The 20078-nt window shown below is 43.0% G+C and overlaps 1 protein-coding gene across 1 annotated transcript in view; it reads right to left on the bottom strand.

Annotated features, from left to right (window-relative positions):
• Nucleotides 1–20078, bottom strand: part of LOC140726924 (high-affinity choline transporter 1-like) — a 35023-nt gene that overhangs the window by 7413 nt on the left and 7532 nt on the right. Inside the window, exons 4-9 of the mRNA XM_073043929.1 lie at nt 18777–18890; nt 16332–16487; nt 12208–12356; nt 10257–10400; nt 6440–6593; nt 3870–4087 (exon numbers count right to left, since the gene is read on the bottom strand). Coding sequence (XP_072900030.1) covers nt 3870–4087; nt 6440–6593; nt 10257–10400; nt 12208–12356; nt 16332–16487; nt 18777–18890 — 935 coding nt within the window. The remainder of the gene's footprint in view (nt 1–3869; nt 4088–6439; nt 6594–10256; nt 10401–12207; nt 12357–16331; nt 16488–18776; nt 18891–20078) is intronic.

Here is a 20078-nt window from a genome sequence, read left to right as displayed (position 1 = left end):
ACCCAAAACAATTCAACACCTTCCAATCCTACGTCACCTTTCTGATGATTTGATTTAATCCTTTTCCCAAGAGAGTCACGCCACCCCCTCTGCTTGCTCCCAGCTAAAATCTTCTTTCAACCACAATTCAGTGATGCCTACAGAATCATACATGCTAATCTATAACTGTGCTACAAGTTCATCTGCCTTTTTCCATATACTGAGTGCATTCAAATATAACACCTTCAGTTCTGTATTCACCTTTTTCAAATTTGTCCACCATTTACATTGCAACTCCTCAATTTTGCCCTGTCATCAGTCTCTTCTTGCTAGCAATCTCACTACACACTGCCTCCGTTTGTAAACCAACTACCTCATCCTCAGCACTATAACTCTGGTTCCCATCCCACTGACAAATTAGTTTTAAACCCTCTTGAACAGCTTTCGCAAACCTGCCTGCAAGGATATTGGTCCCCCTCTGGTTCAGGGGCGACCCGTCCCTTTTGTACAGGGGAGAAGGCAGACAGGTGGGGTTGAGAGGGATAATAAATCGGCCATGAGGGAATGGCAGTGTATACTCAATGGGCCGAATGGCCTAATTCTGCTCCTTTGTTCTACAGTCTGGTTAACTTTGTCCTCGCTGTTCTTCTCTTTGCCATTTAAAAGCAGCATGTTTATTTCTCTTTCCCAGTTCTGATGACCGGTCTTTGACCTGAAACAATAATTTGCTTTCCCTTTCCACAAATACTGCATGACCTTCCAGAACATTCTCTTTTCAGATTTCCACTATCTGCACTTTGTTTTTGATGTTCAGTGAAAAATGGAACTAGACCAAACATGATGAGATCTGCAGAGAGCTGAGAACAGTGGAAGAGGATCATTAACACCCAAGAGGTCAGTTTTTAGTAGCGACTCCAATCCCTGTATTATCCCTATGTTATTTTTCCCTGAAGGGCTTCTCTAGTTCCTTTTTGAAGTCCTGATTGACTTTGTTTCTAGCACTCTTATGATGAAGGCATTCCAGATTTAAGCCACTCTGCGTAAAACATCAATTTTCTCTCATCTCCCAATTACCTTTTGCCCTTCCGATCTTTAACCTCTGCAGCCTCAGGCAACAGCTAATAAGATCAGGATTTAATAATGTGTGCAGAGCAATATGCTCCAGTGTTTCCACTTAAAGTCGGCATGATTTGGTTGACACAATTACCTTGAATTTTGTCTTTTAAACAATCTGATTTTTTTATATAACAGTTGCCTGTAAACTCTTTCCAACACTTTTTTCCCCCGAGTCCTCCTGCATTTCCAAAGCTCATTTATAAAGTACAGTGCCTTCACTATGCTACCCCTCCCATCCCGGGATCTCTGACCATTAAGTGCTACTGAACTAAAGTTGGAAGTCGACCAAAGGAGGCAGACCAGATGGGTGTGGTCTGCAGCCAAGATAATTACTTTGGACAACCTCATAACACCCACTGCATTCAGTGGCAACAGTCCAAAAGAATGACTGCAGTGGAAGAAGGCCAGAAGAAGACCTTGGCAATGAACTTTGGCCACTCTGGAGACTACTTCAGGGCAAATATCTGCCAAACTGCTTTAAATTCTTGGATACTTGCACTGAACAGTCAAGTGACTGTCAGAATTAGCTTGGAGATCTGATGACATGTTCCTCTGTTCACTAATTACTTCCAACAGACAAACGACAGTATCATAAAATTTATTGCAGCTTAACATTTTGGTTGGGTAATTTGAGGATAGGCATGTGGTCTAACTGATGCTTGGGCTCTTCCTCGAAAGTGCGCGAATATGGCAGCAGCCTAATGTGTATGACATCTATTTTATGAACCCGTACATTCTCATTCTGCTGGGCTCTGCGACCCAGTCTATCCCGGGCCCAGCGTACTGATGCAATTTTTATATTTTATTGGAAGACTTGGTATGACAGCAAAGATCTCACAAATTTCTACAGATGTACCATGGAGAGCACTCTAACCAGTTGCATCGCTGTCTGGTATGGAGGGGTTACATGCTACAGAAAAGACTGCAGGAAATTGCAAACACAGGCATCAAGGACATCTTCGAAAAGGGATGCCTCAAAAAGGTGGCATCCATCATTAAGGATTCCCATTACCCAGGACATGCCCTCTTCTCATTTCTACTATCAAGGAGGAGTAGAGGAGCCTGAAGACACACACTCAATGTTTCAGGAACTGTTCTTTCCCCTCCGCTATCAGATTTCTGATGGATAATGAACCCATGTATACTACATCACTTCTTTTTTGTCTTCTGCTCTCTTTTTGCATGATGTATTTAATTTATTAAAAATTACATTTCTTGTTGTTACTTATAGCTGCAAAACAACAAATTTCACGACATATGCCAGTGATATTAAACTTTATTCTGATTTGGATTCAGTGTTTCCATGGTGGAAGGACAAAAGCTGAGTGATTATTAGTGCTCGCCTGCAGGAAACAGTGGCTGTAGCTCTCACAGTGCTTGGATGATAATTAGCCATACATTCTCTTGTACCCGGGGAATTGTCAGGGCTGGTAAATTACCTGACATACCAACAGTCATTGAACAGAGCATTGGAATGTGATATTCCCCTAGGTCCTGAGTTCCTTTCATTCCTGGGGTCCTGAACAATTTCTCAGTACGCCCAGGGATCTGTGTGAGAGGCTCCTGTACAGGATGATGGGTCAAAACACTGGAACAAATGTGAAAGTGTCTGGGAGCTTGCAGCAGATAACCATAAAGAGTTAATATAAAGTACATTAATATTTGAAAAGGGGCACCCTTTTATATTTAAACTCTGATCCTTGGTTTGGGATTCTGGGAGGAGCTGTTGAGAAAATGCTGAGTGTAACTCCTGTGCATTGTGGGGCACTCAGCTCTTACTGTTCATTGAATGGGGGAGGAAGTGTATGTCAAGATGGTGGACAGAGACCTAAATGAAACAGCCTGCACTCTGCTTACTGCCACCTCGGGGAAGATGAAAATCATCTTCGACCTTGGCAGTATGCTTGCAAAGAAGAACATTTCTGAAACCTCTCTTCCCTTTCTTGCTCTATCAGTCTCCATAGCAGGAGATAAACTATCACTGATGTTATGACACATCTACTGACTCCCACTGCTACCTAGACTAGACCTTCCCTCATCCTATCTCTTGTAAATATGGCATTCCTTTCTCTCAGTTTCACCATCCCTGACACAACTGTTCTCAAGATAAACCCTTCCACTCCAAAACACCTCAGATGTCTTCCTTTTTTATACATATTCTTGATAAAGATATAGAAGATAAAGATTAGCTTTATTTGTCACATGTATAGCAAAACATCAAAGCATACAGTGAAATGGGTGATTTGTGTCAAATCAAATCAGCGAGGATTTGACATGACAGGCAGCCTGGAAGTGTCACCACGCTTAGGGCGCTAACATAGCATGCCCACAGCTCACTAACTCTAACTCACACATCTTCGGAATGTGGGTGGAAACTGAAGGACCCAGAGGTCACGGGGAGAGTGTACAATTATAAACAGTGATGGGAATTGAACCCAATCATTGATTGCTGGTCAGCACCGTAAAGCGATGCGCTAACCGCTACTCTACTGTGCCATTATTGCAAGAGGAAGAAGGTGTTATGAAGGCTTCCTTCTTCATAGGTGGACCATTGGATATGACTGGATGTCCCTGCATTAGCGTGTCAGAAGCACAGAAGATCCAGGGGGAAAGCTACAGATCCTGAGACTCAGTGTATGTCCCTGATTTTTCCTTGAGCTTAACTTTTTGCTGAAATTGAATTGCGTACTGCACAAAAAGGTCGGACAATGCAGTCCAATTTCCAAGCACATATCTCCAGCGTTTGGGCACACAGGCATGATCTTTGATCTTACCTTTGGTCTGAGAATTTTCCGGTAAATGTTATGGGTGAACATGGAACTGGATGAAAGGAGAGAGGAGTCTGTTGAAGACATGACAGCAGCAGCAATGGCGCCGATTCCAAAAATAGAAATGTAACGCGGGCACAAGTATTGAAGGACTATCGGCAGGATCATAGAAGCCTCCCCCTTTTCGAAAGGAGACTTGGGACCATAAGAAGTTTGATTCCAGTCTGAAACAAAGAGGAGAGAGAAGTGCTCAAAATGAGAACATTGTCTGCCCTGTGTACCTTAAGATTAGCTTTATTTGTCACATGTACATGGGAACATACAATGAAAGGTGTCACTAGAGTCAATGACCAACATAATCTAAGGATGTGCTGGGGGCAGCCCACAAGTGTCTCCAAACTTCTGGTGCCAACATAGTGTGTCCAGAATTTACTAACCCTAACCCTAGCCGTACATCTTTGGAACACGGGAGGAAACCACAGCAGCTGCAGGAAACTCACCCGGTCAGGGAGAGAACGTACAAACTCCTTACAGGCAGCGGTGGAATCGAACCTGGGCCAAGAGGCCTCCAATGGTCGGGGTCAACCATGGATGTTGCGTCCTGTCTCAGTGCTCAGGCCAGGGCAGTACAGTATGGAGAGCAAGCTGTTGCCCGTGTAGCAGGCTCCCCCTCCCCATGCAGCTGATGGATCCAAAGGAAGACCGATACAATTTGGTAGCAGCAGTGTCGCAGGTGTTGCTAGTCAGAGTTGAACTCATCGTAGGGCTGCCTTAGGGACTCCAGCTGCAGATTTTTCTTTGATGTTTGCTCCTGAAGTCTTCCCCATGAGTGGGTATAGCTGCAGGGCAGCGGAGGATTGAGATCAGAGTTTTCCTTCTCCTGGATGAGCTGCCTACTATGGCTGTTGAGCCCCAACTGCCTTAAGTGACTGGTTTTAAGGCATCAGTAACCCTCCTTTGCTCCTTCTCCTGTCGGTAGAAATGGTCCTGCCGGCCTTAGTAGATCAGCCTGACATGAAGGCCAGGAACTGGATTTGTTAGAGGCTATTTGAGACACACGCCATTGGGAGCATTTAATAGGCAGTGGAAGCTTGTCCCCACCACTCCCACCAAACCCAACACCCTGTCCCCTGGCTCTGACAATCTTAAGGAACCAACCCAGATCACTAGCCCTATATAGCACTCCACAAACTACCATGTTACCATGCTGCTACATCTGGAAGACAGGTTCTGTACAGCAGCTGTGTTGAACAATCCAATTTTACATATTGCAGATATTTTGGACCTAAACCAATTTAGTGCTCATATTTGGCTTAATATGTTTTTGTTGGTAGCAGCTGTTCAAATACATTCCCACTGTCCTGAGCTTTTCATCGAACCTTACTGGATCAACAGCCAGAGTGCTGGATTGTTGATCCGAAGACCTGACTTGAAATTCCACCACAGAAGCTGGCCAATTTAAATTCAAGTAACTGAATAAATCTGTAATTCAAAAGACTAAACTCATTTTAGTCACAGGAACCATGAAATAGTGGATCATTTAAAAACCGTCTGTCTCACTGATGCCTTTAAGGGAGAGAATCTGTGGAAGTCATTTTCACAGACAGCAGTGAAGGCCAAGTCATTGGGTATATTTAAAGCGGAGGCTGATAGATTCTTGATTAAAGCTACGGGGAGAAGGCATGAGATTAGGGTTGAGAGGGATAATAAATCAGCTACGATGGAATGGCAGAATAGACCCGATGGGCCGAATAGCCTAATTCTGCTCCTATGTCTTATAGTCTTATGGTTTTACGGAAACTGCCATGTCCAATCCAAACCATGGGTGAAGCTAACCTATATTTCTGACCAGAAGTCATATCACCAACATCATATTGGCCACTTTCTTATTGGTACACTGTATCTGCTTTCAGTTCTGCTTCAGACCCACCAACCTTGATCTGAACTGCCTCCTCAGTTCAGCGGAAGTCAAGGAAATGCAAGAAATGAATGAATCATCCCAATATTGCCATTTTGTCTGTTTAGTCATTTCTATACAATGACAAACTGAAAATAAGTGGAACCTCATGCAATAATACCCCACGTGTTTTACCACTTCATCCTGCAGAGTACTGCGGCAAGTGACATATTTCCAGCTTGTGATGATTGCATGCCTTCAGCCTACTGCCCGGTAAATGTTTATTACACAAACTGTGGACGTGATCCGTGTAATTTCAAAGCCTGGTGTCCTAGAATGAAAGGCTTCAGCAAACTGCCAAAGGAACATACACAAGCCGTCATTCCAGTTTGTAAGCTGAGCAGGTAAATCCTGTGGGTTGCTAAATTAGCTGACAAGCTGCAACAAGACTTTTCTGTAACATTGTTCAGCTCTAGCATCAATGGATTGATTTCAGCCCTGCCCTCTTCCCCATCAATTGTTTTGCCCTATTCAGTGATAAATGGACAGATGCGAGGACCTGGTCCGCAACACTACCCCACACACACACAGACACCTCCCCCCCCCCCCCACCCCAGCTCTGGTAGATGGGTGCATTATCATTCTACTGGGGCTTGTACAAGTTTCTGAATGATTGTACCTGTGGAAGCTGCAACTGAGCCAATCAGGACTGAAGGAATGCCCATAATACAACCACCGAATGCTCCTGCTATCGATAATATTACGGCACTTTTCGATGAAGAAGCAGCCAGCACGCGTTGAAAATAGGCTTGCCATGGTATTCCACCCAACACCTGTAAAATTAAATATCAATCTATCTGGAATTATTACATTAATAGTGACTTGTCTGGTGAGACCAAAAGCATTCTAATGTACTAAAGAAGTAGAAGGTTCATGTGGAGTAGATTAATTATGGTTTAAAGTACATTTCCGTATATCATTAGGAACAGTGTGTAAAATCAGGCAGAAAAGATTTACTATTAAAATAATAAAGTGTATTGGAACTACATTACAAACAAGAGAAAATCTGCAGTTGCTGGAAATACAAGCAACACGCACAAAATGCTGGTGGATATTCAGCAGGCCAGGCAGCATCTATGGAAAAAAAATACAGTCAATGTTTTGGGGCGAAACCCTTCGGCAGGACTGGAGTAAAAAAAGCTGAGAAGTAGATTTGAAAGGCGGGGGAAGGGAGAGAGAGACGCCAGGTGATAGGTGAAACCTGGAGGGGGAGGGATGAAGCAAAGATCTAGGAAGCTATTCATTCTAGTGCTCTCAGGATGAGGCTTTTCATTCTAGATTCCTCCGTCTCCACTGGATCTGCTCTCAAAATGAGGCTTTTCATTCTAGAATGAAGGAGATGTCCTTCTTTTTCAAAGAAATGGGCTTCCCTTCCTCCACCATCAACGCTACCCTCAACCGCATCTCTTCCACTTCATGCACGTCTGCTCTTACCCCATCCTCCCGCCACACTACCAGGGATAGGGTTCCCTACCAGCTTCTGCATCTAGCACATAATTCTCCAAAACTTCTGCCACCATCGAAAACATCTTTTCCTTCATCCCACTTCCTGCTTTCCGCAGGGATTTCTCCCTACGTGATTCCCTTGTCCATTCGTCCCCCCCCCCCCACTGATCTCCCTCCTGACACTTATCCTTGCAAACAGAACAAGTGTTACACCTGTCCCTACACCTCTTCCCTCACTACCATTCAGGGCCCCAAACAGTCCTTCCAGGTGAGGTGACACTTCACCTGCGAGTCTGTTGCGGTCATAAAGTGTGTGTGGTGCTCCTGGTGTGGCCTCTTGTATATTGGAGAGACCCGACATAGATTGAAAGACCACTTCGCTGAGCATCTACGCTCCGTCTGCCAGAACAAGTGGGATCTCCCAATGGCCACCCATTTTAGTTCCACTTCCCATTCCCATTCCTAAATGTCTATCAATGGCCTCTTCCACTGTCGTGATAATGTCACACTTAGGTTGGAGGAACAAAGCCTTATATTCCATTTGGGCAGCCTCCAACCTGATGGCATGAATATTGATTTCTCAAACTTCCAGTAATGCCTCACTACTGTTACGAAGGTGGAGCAACTCTGAGGGGCCGAAGGGTACAAAGTCGCCCCCTCCTTTTTGAGAATTGCAAGATCGCAAGATGAGAGAGACACAGAATACACAACCAGGTGGAATGTCTCCTGACATAAGTGGAATGGAACCACTGATTACTGCTATTGTCTCTTGGAGAAGGAATTGTGTATTGAGTACTGTACTATTCATTGAAACCCCTCAGGGGACAACCAGAATGGTCTGGTTGAGGGATTGCATCATCCCAACCTGATTGACATCTGAGACCCCGTGAGTGAGGATAAAAGAGGGATCTGGGGAACAACCCCTTTAGACGCACCAGGAGAAACGCTAGAAATCCAGTGACAGCATTTTATAGCGAAAGCCGGTGGGGGCTCGTGTGCGTCCTCCCTTGCCTGGGTGTCGGGCTCATCATGGAAGAACGGTTTAGCTAAAGGAGAGGTCACACTTGAATGGCCACGACAACGAGACACCGACGGATCGAAATCATAAAGGAAGGTTGGCAAAACCCGTAGCGGTAAATGTTCCCATTCTCCTATCTCTCTCTCTCTCTCCCCAACAATTGCAACACAGCGACAACCAAACGATGGCAGCTTGTGGAACTGCAGTGAACTTTATATTTCCCTCGGACAATTCATTATCCCCTAGACAACGATAGAGCTTGTTTCTTATTGATTATTATTATATCCGCACTTTTAGGTTTAGTATTTGACGACGTATATTATCTGTATATTTGCATTGATATTATTTTTGTGTATTTTTACTAACAAATACTGTTAAAAATAGTATCATCAGACTTCAACGGACGTCTCTATCTTTGCTGGTAAGTGACCCAGTTACGGGGTTCGTAACACTACCCCCCCACCCCCACTGTCACCATTTCCCATCCCCTTTCCCTCTCTCATGTTATCTCCTTGCCTGCCCATCCTATGGTGCTCCTCTCCCCTTTTTTTCTCTCTTCCATGGCTTTCCATTATCTCTTTCACCAATCAACTTCCTAGATCTTTACTTCATCCCTCCCCCTCCAAGTTTCACCCATCACCTGGTGTCTCTCTCTCTCCCCTCGCCCAGCTTTCAAATCTACTCCTCAGCTTTTTTTCCTCCAGTCGTGCCGAAGGGATTCAGCCCAAAACGTTGTCTGTTTTTTTCCATAGATGCTGCCTAACCTGCTGAATATCCTCCAGCAATTTTTGTCTGTTGCTTGGGATTACAGTAATTAAAATTGCTTTGAATTATTGTTTCGAACAGCTTTCCTACAATTTACGTGTAAATTACAACCAAGCCAGAATAAAAGTAGAACTCACTGTTCTTTTGTTCTCAGTTTCTCATGTGTGGTACAGAACCTATTTGAATGGATCATTCTTCACAAAAATGTAGACGGCATATATTTTTTTTTCCAGACGTTATAAAGCTCTAATCTGGTCATATCAAGAGTGTTTATTTCTGGTTGCCCCACTATATAAGAAGGATATTGAGGCTTTGGAGAGAGTGCAGAAGAGGTTTACCAGGATACTGGCTGGATTAGAAGGCAAGAGGTTGGACTTACATGGGTTGTTTTCTCTGGAGCTGCAGAGGCTGAGGGGAGGTCTGATAGAGGTTCATAAGATGATGATAGGCATAGGTAGAGTTGACAGACTGTATCTTTCTCTCAGGGTTGGAATGTCTAATACCAGAGGGAATGTGTACAATGTGAGAGGTGGCTAGTTCAAAGTAGATGTAAAGGGCAAGTATTTTTACACAGTGGTGCACTGACTGGGGTGGAGGTAGAGGCAGATGCATACGGAACATTTTAGAGACACTTAGATAGTCTAAAAAAAGTTCTTTCTTGTACGCAGGTGGTGGGTTTGATGTTTCTCTGTAAAGACTTTCATGGTTTTTCTTTGTTTTGTGGCTATCTGGAAAAGATGAATCTAGGAGTTGTATTAGGGGTGCGTACTTTGATAATAAATTAACCTTTGAATGTGAGGAAAGTGGAAGGATATGCACATTGTGTAAGCAGAAGAGAGTAGCTTGGTTGGCCGTTTGATCTCTAATATAATTGATCTCCAATCTAATATGATTGGTTCAGCACAATATTGCGAGTCGAAGGGTCTGTTCCTGTGCTGTGCTCTGTTTCAAAATATGTTTCTTCACCAATTTATGAACAGTTCTAATGTATGTAACAGTGCAAATGATACATCTGGAAATCAATTTGCAATGAAAAACTGTGACTGCGCTATGACAAAGAGACATTATTTTCTTCTCTCGGAGAATGCCAAAGCAGAATTTAGATAGGTAGCTGGCCGGGCACTTACTTGATCACTAATCTGCAACTTGCATTTATACCACGTAAAACAATGAGTTTCACACTTAAAAAGGAAATTTTGATTCTTACCATTAGAAAAAGGTTATCTATCCATCTTCCAATAAATATCTCATCAATTTTGCCTAGCCAGGGCTTCTGATAGACCTCCTTAACTGCTGTGATTTTGAGGCTTGTAACAGCTGGATTTTGAATTGTGAAAGGAACACAGAGCCACTGAAAGAAAGAGCATGTTTTGCAATTATCCACTTGTGCATCTTATTGTGAATATAGTAAGAGCCTGTCCAGTCCCTGTGGCTGGAGAATTTGTTCAGCTTTCAGTCGAGTATTTAGTTATATCATTTGGTCTATTCATAAGTTATTGTCCAGATTTGATTGTTGATCCTCAACCCAAATATTAACCTATATTCTTCATTCTTTTATCCCTTGTCCCTGTACTTCGATACACAGATGTGAGGACATGATCTGTCTGGATGACATGAAAAACAATGATCTTTTTCTGTATCTCGGATGTGACAGTCCATATACCTGTCCTCCCACTCTGTGGATGCTGATGTGTTTCTGACCTAATTTTCATTTAATCTTTCCAGCACTCATTGCTGAATTATTTCAATAACTGGATGCATTCATTTATGTTTCCTTATGACTGAGAAAGAGGATATTTGGTCCATCAAATCAGCAATCCCATCAATCCCATTCACCCACTGATTTTCCTGCAACCCTTTCCTTCCCCCAAGTCCATTAACATACCTTTGAGTTTCTCATTCTGGATAGTTTACATTGGTGGCCAATTAATCGACCAATAACCTGACTGTATTGGTGAAAGTATCCTGACCGGATGCATCATGATATGGCACATGAAGGTAAGGAGCTGCAGAGGTAACTAATAAAGTGACCACTGAATGTAATTTGAGATCTTCTGCAGCTGTAGCCCGTCCATTTCAAGGGTCGACGTGTTGTCCATTCAGAGATACACTTCTGCACATCACTGTTGTAGCACGTGGTTATTTGAGTTTCTGTCACCTTCCTGTCAGCTTGAACCAGTCTGGCTATTTCCCTCTGGCCTCTCTCATTAAAAAAGGCAATTTCATCCACAGGACTGCTGATCACCGGATTTCTTTTCCCACACCATTCTCTATAAACTCGAGAGAATGTTGTGCATGAAAATTCCAGATCAGCAGTTTCTGAAATACTCAATCCACCACATCTGGCACCAGCAATTATTCCACGGTTAAAGTCACTTAGATCATAATTCTTTCCCGTTCTAATGTTTGGTCTAAGCAACAACCTCTTGACCATGTCTGCATGCTTTTATGCATTGAATTGCTGCTGATTAGGTATTTGCATTAACGAGAAGGTGTACAGGCTTATCTAATGAAGTGGTCACTGAATGTATATCTCTCATAAATTTGTATACCTGAATAATCCCAGTTTATAACAATCATTATCCAAATAATCAAAAAACTCAATTTGATGGAAATCTAAAATTAAAAATGAACAGAAATGCGAGAATATTCAGCAAGTCAGGCTGCCTCAGTAGGAAGAGAAACAACACTAACATTTTGGGTTGAAGACCTTTTCTTCCTCCCAGTCCTGATGAAGTGTCTTTGACCTGCAACATTAGATCTTTTTCTCTTCCCACAAATCCAGCCTGACCAGCAGAGTATTTCCCTCATTTTCTGCTCTTATTTATAATTCACGGTTGAATTGGTAATAAACATTAAATAATGTGAGCTAGCTGGTGGTGTGGTGACATCTGCACTGGACTTTGAGGTGAGTGGTCCCAAGTTCAACTCTGGCTGGCTCCCTGCACGCTTTCCATTCATGCTGGGTTGAGCGTTGAGCTAGCAACTTGGCCTTGTAAAAAAAAATTGCTAAAGAAATGGCAAGGTTGCCACCACAAGGCGCGGAGAGAAACAACAACAATGAAATAATATTGATGTTACACTTTTAAAAATATGGCCAAAGTATTAAAAACTTTAATCAGTGATATGCTAACAATAATATAGATGCTCAAACTCACCAAACCAAAGAAGATACATCCTAACTGAACAACATCAGTATACGCCACAGCGTACAGGCCTCCAAGTAAAGTGTATATCATTACCACACAGGCTGAGATCGCCATTGAAATATTCTTGTCTAGGTCCAACATGACACTGGAAGTTGTACCTATTTAAGAAGGAGAAATTGAAATTTAGTCTTCAATAATGTTAACGTTTGTGGAGAAACCTTCAAGGTCTTCACAACTCATGTTCTGTTTTATTTATTTGTTTATTTGTTAGTTGATTTATCTATCTACCAGTATTTATTCATTGCCAATCCTGTACCAGGTTAGTTAAATTGCTCTGGGCAACAACAGTCCCTTAGTCAAATTGACCTTGAGCGTCAGGGAGGAAATACAGGAGCCCGTAGTTCGAAACTCAATGTTTTAGGAACAACTTCTTCCTCTCTGCCATCAGATTTTTGAATTCTCCAAGAACCCTACCTCATTATTCCTCTTTTGCACTATTTATTTATTTTTATTATAACTTATAGTAATTTGTTATGCCTGCAGTGTACTGCTGCTGCAAAACAGCAAATTTCTCGATTTACGTCAGTGACAATAAAAGTGATTGTGATTGAGGTATAGGAATCACAGAAATCACGCTCTATTGTTCTATTGTAACTTCTTTTATTTACTTATTTGGAGATACAGGGTGGAACAGGCCCTTCTGGCCCAATGAGTCACGCCACCCAGCAACCCGCCTATTTAACCCCAGCCTAATCAAAGCACAATTTACAATGATCAATTAACCTACCAACCGGAACGTTTTTGGACTGTGGGAGGAAACAGCAGCACCCGGAGGAAACCCACATGGTCACGGGGAGAACGTACAAACTCCTACAGGCGGCACTGGCATTGAACTCTGAACTCTGATGCCTGGAGCTGTATTAGCATTGTGTTAATTGCTACACTATTGTGGTGCCCCAATGGGTAACAGTAGGTGCCTGCCTCATTGTTTAAGTATGCTCAACCTGCAGGTTAAAAAGATGCATCAGATGGTTAACACAGCATCGTTTATGATTTGGTAATATGTACTGCATCATCTTCCTAGCTGTTTAAAAATCATTTAATTTGTGGGCATTGTAGTGGAGCAGCAGATAGTGTTGTGCAGCACAGTTCCAGCAACCTGGATTTGATCCTGACATCCAGTGTTATCCGTGTGGAGTCTGAATTTTTCCTGTGACCACGCTGGTTTCCTTCAGCTGCTCTGGTTTCATCCCACATCCCACAGATATGGCCGGTCATTTAGTTGACCCTTGGGCATGTGTACTGTGCAGAGCATTTTAACTGGTCGCAACAGCATCCGGTATGGAGGGGTCATTGTACAGGATCAGAAAAAGCTGAGGAAGTTTTAAAGTCAGCCAACTCCATCATGGGAACTAGCCTCCCCAGCACTGAAGACATGTTGAAAAGGCAATGCTTCAAGAAGGTGGCATCTGTCAGAAAGGACCCTCATCACTCAGGACGTGCCCTCTTCTCTTTGCTACCATCAAGAAGGAGGTACAGGAGCTTGAAAACAAACACTCAACATTTCATGAACAACTTCTTCCCCTTCACCATCAGATTTCTAAATGGACAATGAATCCATGAATACTACCTCACTATAATTTTGCTCTCTTTTTGCTCTACTTATTTAATTTAATTTTTTATATAGACAGTAATGTGCAAAAGTCTGAGGCACTCTGGATTTTTTTTATATGGTTTCAGATGGTATGGGCTCAACAGAGCTCTGATCTCAGTATCATCAAGGCTGTCTGGGATTGCGTGGAGAGACAGAGACAAGAACTGTGGCAAGTTCTCCAAGGTACTTGGGACAACCTACCCTCACATTTTCTTATAAATCGGCATGACAGTGTACCTAAGAGAACTGATGCAGTTTTGGTCCCCTAATCTGAGGAAAGCCAGTCTTGCCATAGAGGGAGTACAGAAAAGGTTCACCAGATTGATTCCTGGGATGGTAGGACTTTCATATGAAGAAAGACTGGAACGACTAGGCTTATACTCACTGGAACTTATAAGATTGAGGGAGGATCTTATTGAAAAGTATAAAATTCTAAAGGGATTGGACAGGCTAGATGCAAGAAGATTGTTTCCGATGTTGGGGAAGTCCAGAATGAGGGGTCACAGTTTAAGGATAAAGGGGAAGCCTTTTGGGACCGAGATGAGGAAAAACTTCTTCACACAGAGAGTGGTGAATCTGTGGAATTCTCTGCCACAGGAAACAGTTGAGGCCGGTTTATTGGCTATATTTAAGAGGAAGTTAGATATGGCCCTTGTGGCTAAAGGGATCAGGGGGTATGGAGAGAAAGCAGGTACAGGGTTCTGAGTTGGATGAACAGCCATGATCAAACTGAATGGCGGTGCAGGCTCGAAGGGCCGAATGGCCTACTCCTGCACCTATTTTCTATGTTTCTAAAGGCAAAGGATGGTCGCACCAAGTATTGATTTGATTGTTTTTTTTTACTGCTTATTGCTCTTTATAGTAAATGTTTTGATATATGTATACTTTTCAATTCATTATTCTTGAAAGCATCTTCACCTTACTGAATTTTTTTACACATGCCTAAGACTTTTGCACAGTACTGTATACTTTTTATTGTAATTTATAGGTTTTTTTATGATGAAGTATTGCAAAGTACTGCTGCCACAAAACAACACATTTCAAGATATACACCAGTGATATTAAACCTGATTCTGAGAAGCAGGGTGGAGTTGAGTGCATGTGAAAGAGCATCTGTTAATCATAAACTGGAACAATTTGATTCATACTGGGAAAAATGGTTTAACTACATAACACCTCATAGGCCTGATTTTATTTGCACAAATCAATGAAAATGTTGTTAAAAAATCACTCCCTACTTGTACAAAGTTTTCTCCTTTCACTTGTTCTTTCTTTCCTCTCTTTTCTATAAGTGTATACCTCAGATAAATATTATGTGGAGATTTGTGGCTTATATGACTACATGATATATACGTACAATATCTGAAATACACCTTATGGAAATGTTTGCTTGATGATGAACTTCAATAAAAATAAATTACAAAAAAAAAAAGAAAATAGTGAATAAATGGTGGAATGAAACTAATGGATTGATTGATTGTTCTGTTAAAATTCATAACACATTACATATTCAACCATTGTTCATTCAATTAATTTTCTTTATACCATAAGGTTAAATACTGCCTAATACCTCCATTGGGTGGTGGGGTGGAGATACATCTCTACCAAAGGCCACCCTTGAGTAAGGTGTAGCAGCTGCTTAGCCCCCTCCACCCGCTCCCCCACACCCGATCAGGGCCACGTGAAGCCATTGATGTAGGTGGTGGAAGGTCTTATGGGCAGCTGGGGCACGTCAATAGATAAATATCTCTCTGTGCCTCGCTAATTATTGTTTGAAGAGGTATTTTTTTTACAATAGGCAGGACTGAGAGAAAAAGATGATGAATAGATTTAAAAGGTGGGTGGAGGGGAGAGAGAAACACAAGGTGATGGGTGAAACTAGAGGGGGAGGGATGAAGTAAAGAGCTGGGAAGTTGATTGGTGAAAGAGACACAGGGCTAGAGAAGGGGGAGTCTGATAGGAGAAGACAGGAGGCCATGGAAGGGGGGAGGAGCACCAGAGGGAGGTGATGGGGAAGCTAGGAGATGAGGTGAGAGAGGGAAAAGGGAATGGGGAATGGTGAAGGAGATGGGGGTATTACTGGAAGTTCAAGAAATTAATGTTCATTCAGGTTGGAGGCTACCCAGATGGAATACAAGGTGTTGTTCCTTATATATGAAAGTGATTGGAGGGGTGACCTTTTTCACACAGAGGGTGGGGAGTATAAGGAATGAACTGTCAGATGAGGTGGTTGAGGTGGGTATAATTATGACAACTAAAAGATATTTAGGTAGTTGCATGGATAGGAAATTTGGGAGTTATGGGCTAAACACAGCCCAATGGAACAATCCTGCTCAGCATGGGTGAGTTGCGGCCTATGACCCTATGCCTCTATGACAAATCATTAATTAATCAGGAAATAACGCATATGGATATGATAGAACGTGATGTGTGGGGTACTAGTTTTAGAGAACAATCCATGTATGTTTCATATCCATACCTAACGCTGCCAGAATGGCAGCAGACCAGAATATTTCACCAATTACAGCTGGAATAAATATCAGGCTCGCAATGCAGTTGCCATAACGTTGCTGAAAGGGATCCAACATAGTTACATACTTCTGCCTGCGCATTTTCTTGGCAAAAAATAATGCACCTGGGGAAGAGAGAAGAGATATCATTGATATGCTGCAGGGGGCACCCAAAAGATCAAATTCCCCTTGTATCTTCCCTTTGTAGTTAGCACCTCTGTTAACAGCTAACAGCTCATGAGAACGTAATCTGTTTATAGGGACACAAGAAACAAGTGAGCCCCTTGGCTCCTTGGGACCTCCCTGCCATTTAGTAAACTTGTGGCTAATCTTTTACCTCAGCACCACTTTAACCCTGCATTAGTATCCAAAAAAACCTCACTTGGTCATATGGCATAGTGGTGGTCACCATTGGATCAGTAACCCAGAGACCCAGTTATACGCTGCAGACATGAGTTCAAATCCCACCAGGGTAGATGGTGAATTTGAATTCGATAAACAAAAATACCTGATTACCATGAAACTACGTCGAGAATGTCGTGAAAACCCACCTGGTTCAGGGGAGAATCCTGCCGTCCTTACCTGCTCTGGCCTATACGTGACTCCAGACCCACAGCAATGTGGTTGACCCTTAAAAATAGGTTTGGGCAAATAACGCTGGCTTAGCTGGCGACGGCCACCTCCCATAATTGAATAAATTTAAAAAAACTGTCTCAACATCGGCTGATTGCAGGAGAACCCTTGTACCAGCCCTGGTGTAAGTGCTCCTTCTATCATGCTCATCCAGACCCCGTAACACAGGCAATACAATATAGTGTGTGTTGCTGTCTGATGTGCCTTGTTTTAGCACACTGACAAAGCTTGTCTGCCAAGCTATTGCACCCATTTGCACCTGTTCTTTATATCAGCTTTATTAGATTCTTTGTGATCATATCCTGAGAAGATTATGGGCTGACAGAAAATTAGCCTCCACTTCTGAGTAAGGTTCCCCGGCAACCAGTGTGACTCGTGCTGCTAATGCCGCTGCTTATCATGTACTGCACTTCTTCTACTCTATCGGAATAAATTAAAGCTTTTGAAAAAAACTTTTGATCTTTCATGTCAGCATAAAAGTCACACGGAGTTGGATGCTATCTGTACTGTATCGACATGCAGCATCCTCTGGCCTTGCCTTTCAGAAAGGTTTGGCATGCCCCATCAACCCTTACCAATTTTTATTGATGCCCCATAGAAAGCATCTGAACCAGATGCATCATGGGTTGACATGGCAACTGCTCTGTACATGACGACAGGAAACTGCAGAGAGTTGTGGACCCACCCCCCTGTTTCTCACACTGACCCCTCACCTGCACGGGAAGAACAATGAACAGTGGCTAACTAACATACTAATTACTTGTGCTTGGGGTGTGGGGTGGTGGGGTGGGGGGGGGAGTTGGAATTAGAGTGGCCAGGGGAAACCCAGATATTCACAAGAAGAATGTGTGAGCCCCACACTGACAGCAGCCAAGTTCAGGATCAAACCTGCTTCTCTGGCATTAAAGATTCTGCAAATGTTGGAAATCTTGAGCAACACCCCCCCCCCCCCCACCTGGAGGAACTCAGCATCCATTTTATTTTATTTAGAGAAACAGCACAGTAACAGGCCCTTCTGGCCCATGAGCTTATACGGCCCAATTACACCCATGTGACCAATTAACCTATTAACTTTGGAATGTGGGAGGGAATCGGAGGACCTGGAGGAAACCCATGCATTCTCGGTGGGAACTTACGGACACTGGTGGGAATTGAACGCAGGTCACTAACATTAATAACATTACACTAACCACTACGCCTATAATAAACAGTCAACATTTCGGGCCAAGACCCTCCAATGTGTATTTCCCTCCACAGATACTGCCTGACCTGCTGAGTTCCTGTAGTAATAGTAGTGTGTGTGTGTGTGTGTGTGTGTGCGTGTGCGTGTGTGTGTGCGTGCGTTACCTGAGGCAGAGGCATGACCATCTGCCCATCCAAAGAGGCACCCTGTCTGTTCGGCATCTCCATGTTCTCTGGCACCAGTGTAGCTGCTGGACTAGCTTACAACATCATTCACAGCTGCTTCCTGCTCTAAAATCTTGGTTACTGTTGAAGGCTGTGCGATTTCGTAGATATTTAGAACTAGATCATGGTAAAAGTCCCTCCTGGCCCAATGCACCTGCACTGCCCAATTACACCCACGTGCCCGATTAACCTACTACCCTGTACATCACTACCCGTACTTGTAGAATGTAGGAGGAAACCAGAGCACCCAGAGGAAACCCACATGGCCACGGGGAGAATGTACAGGCAGTGGCGGAATTGAACCCAGGATCCTGGTGCAGTATGGCGTTAGGCTAACCGCTACACTTGTAAAATTAGATTATATCTCTGCTCACCAATGAACAAACAGAGTAGAGTGGTCCAAGGGGCTACAGTCCACACTAAGCCAGCATCTGGCCGGTACACCATCTCAGCTGTGCCGTTGATGTAGGCACCACCAACCCACGTTGCTAAAAATGGAAACACAGGTCAAATCATTTGTACGAAGATTAAGGAACATTTAATCAAATGAGTAAAGGTTTCTAGTTGCTGTAATGAAGTATACATCTTATCATGAATGTAAAACATTTTAGACTAGGCTTAAGAGGGAATCCAGAAGCAAAAAGAGGATATGAGGTAGATTTAACAAGCAGGGTTAAGGGTAATTCCAAGATGTTCTTCAGTTATATTAAGACTAAGGGGTGATGAGGGAGAGACTAAGTCCTCTTAAAGACCATCAGGGCTGCCTATGCGTGGAGCTGCAGGAGATGGCTGAGATTTTTAATGGCCATTTCTCAGTGTTTACTAAGGAACATATCATGGATGCCAAAGAAATTAGGGTAATAGGTAGAGAGGTCTTGGATTAATTGCATATTATGAGGTAGGGAAGTTGGGAAAATCCCCAGGGCCTAACCAAGTGCACCTCTGGATCTTTTGGGAGGCTAGGAAGAAACCTCAGAGGCCCTCCTAGAGATATTTGCTTTGCTGTTAGCTACTGGTGAAGTTCCAGAAGACTGGAGGGTGATGAACGTGGTTTCTTTATTTAAGAAGATTAACAAGGGCAAGCCAGGCAGCTACAGACCAGTGAACTTGACTTCATTTGTAGGGGAGTTACTGGAGGGACATCTGAGGGACAAGATCTGTTATCACTTGGAAAGTCAAGACCAGATTAGGAAGAGTCAGCATGGTTTTGTGTGTGGGAGATCGTAGAGTCATAGAAAAGATACAGGCCCTTTGGCCGTTCTAGTCCATGGCGAGCCATTTAAATTGCCTAGTCCTATCAATGTGCCCCCAGACCATAGCCCGACATATACCCTCCATCTATGTACTTAACCAAACTTCTCTTAAACACTGAAATTGAAATTGCATCCACCACTTGCTCTGGCAGCTCATTCCACACTCTCACGACCCTCTGAGTGAAGAAGCTTCCTTTCCTGTTCCCCTTCAACATTTTACCTTTCACCTTTAACCTTTGACCTCTAGTTGTCGTCTCACCCAACAACAGTGGAAAGAGTATTTACCCTATCTATACCCCTCATAATTATGTATACCTCTATCAAATCTCCTCTCAATCTTCTACGTTCTAGAAAATAAAGTTCTAACCTATTCAATATTTCCTTATAACTCTGATCCTCCAGTCCCAGTAACATCCTTGTAAA

This window comes from Hemitrygon akajei, chromosome 4, assembly GCF_048418815.1.
Source record: "Hemitrygon akajei chromosome 4, sHemAka1.3, whole genome shotgun sequence".
Lineage (NCBI taxonomy): Eukaryota > Metazoa > Chordata > Chondrichthyes > Myliobatiformes > Dasyatidae > Hemitrygon > Hemitrygon akajei.
The sequence above is the reverse complement of the archived record's forward strand: the minus strand, read 5'-3'. Positions and strand labels throughout refer to the sequence as shown.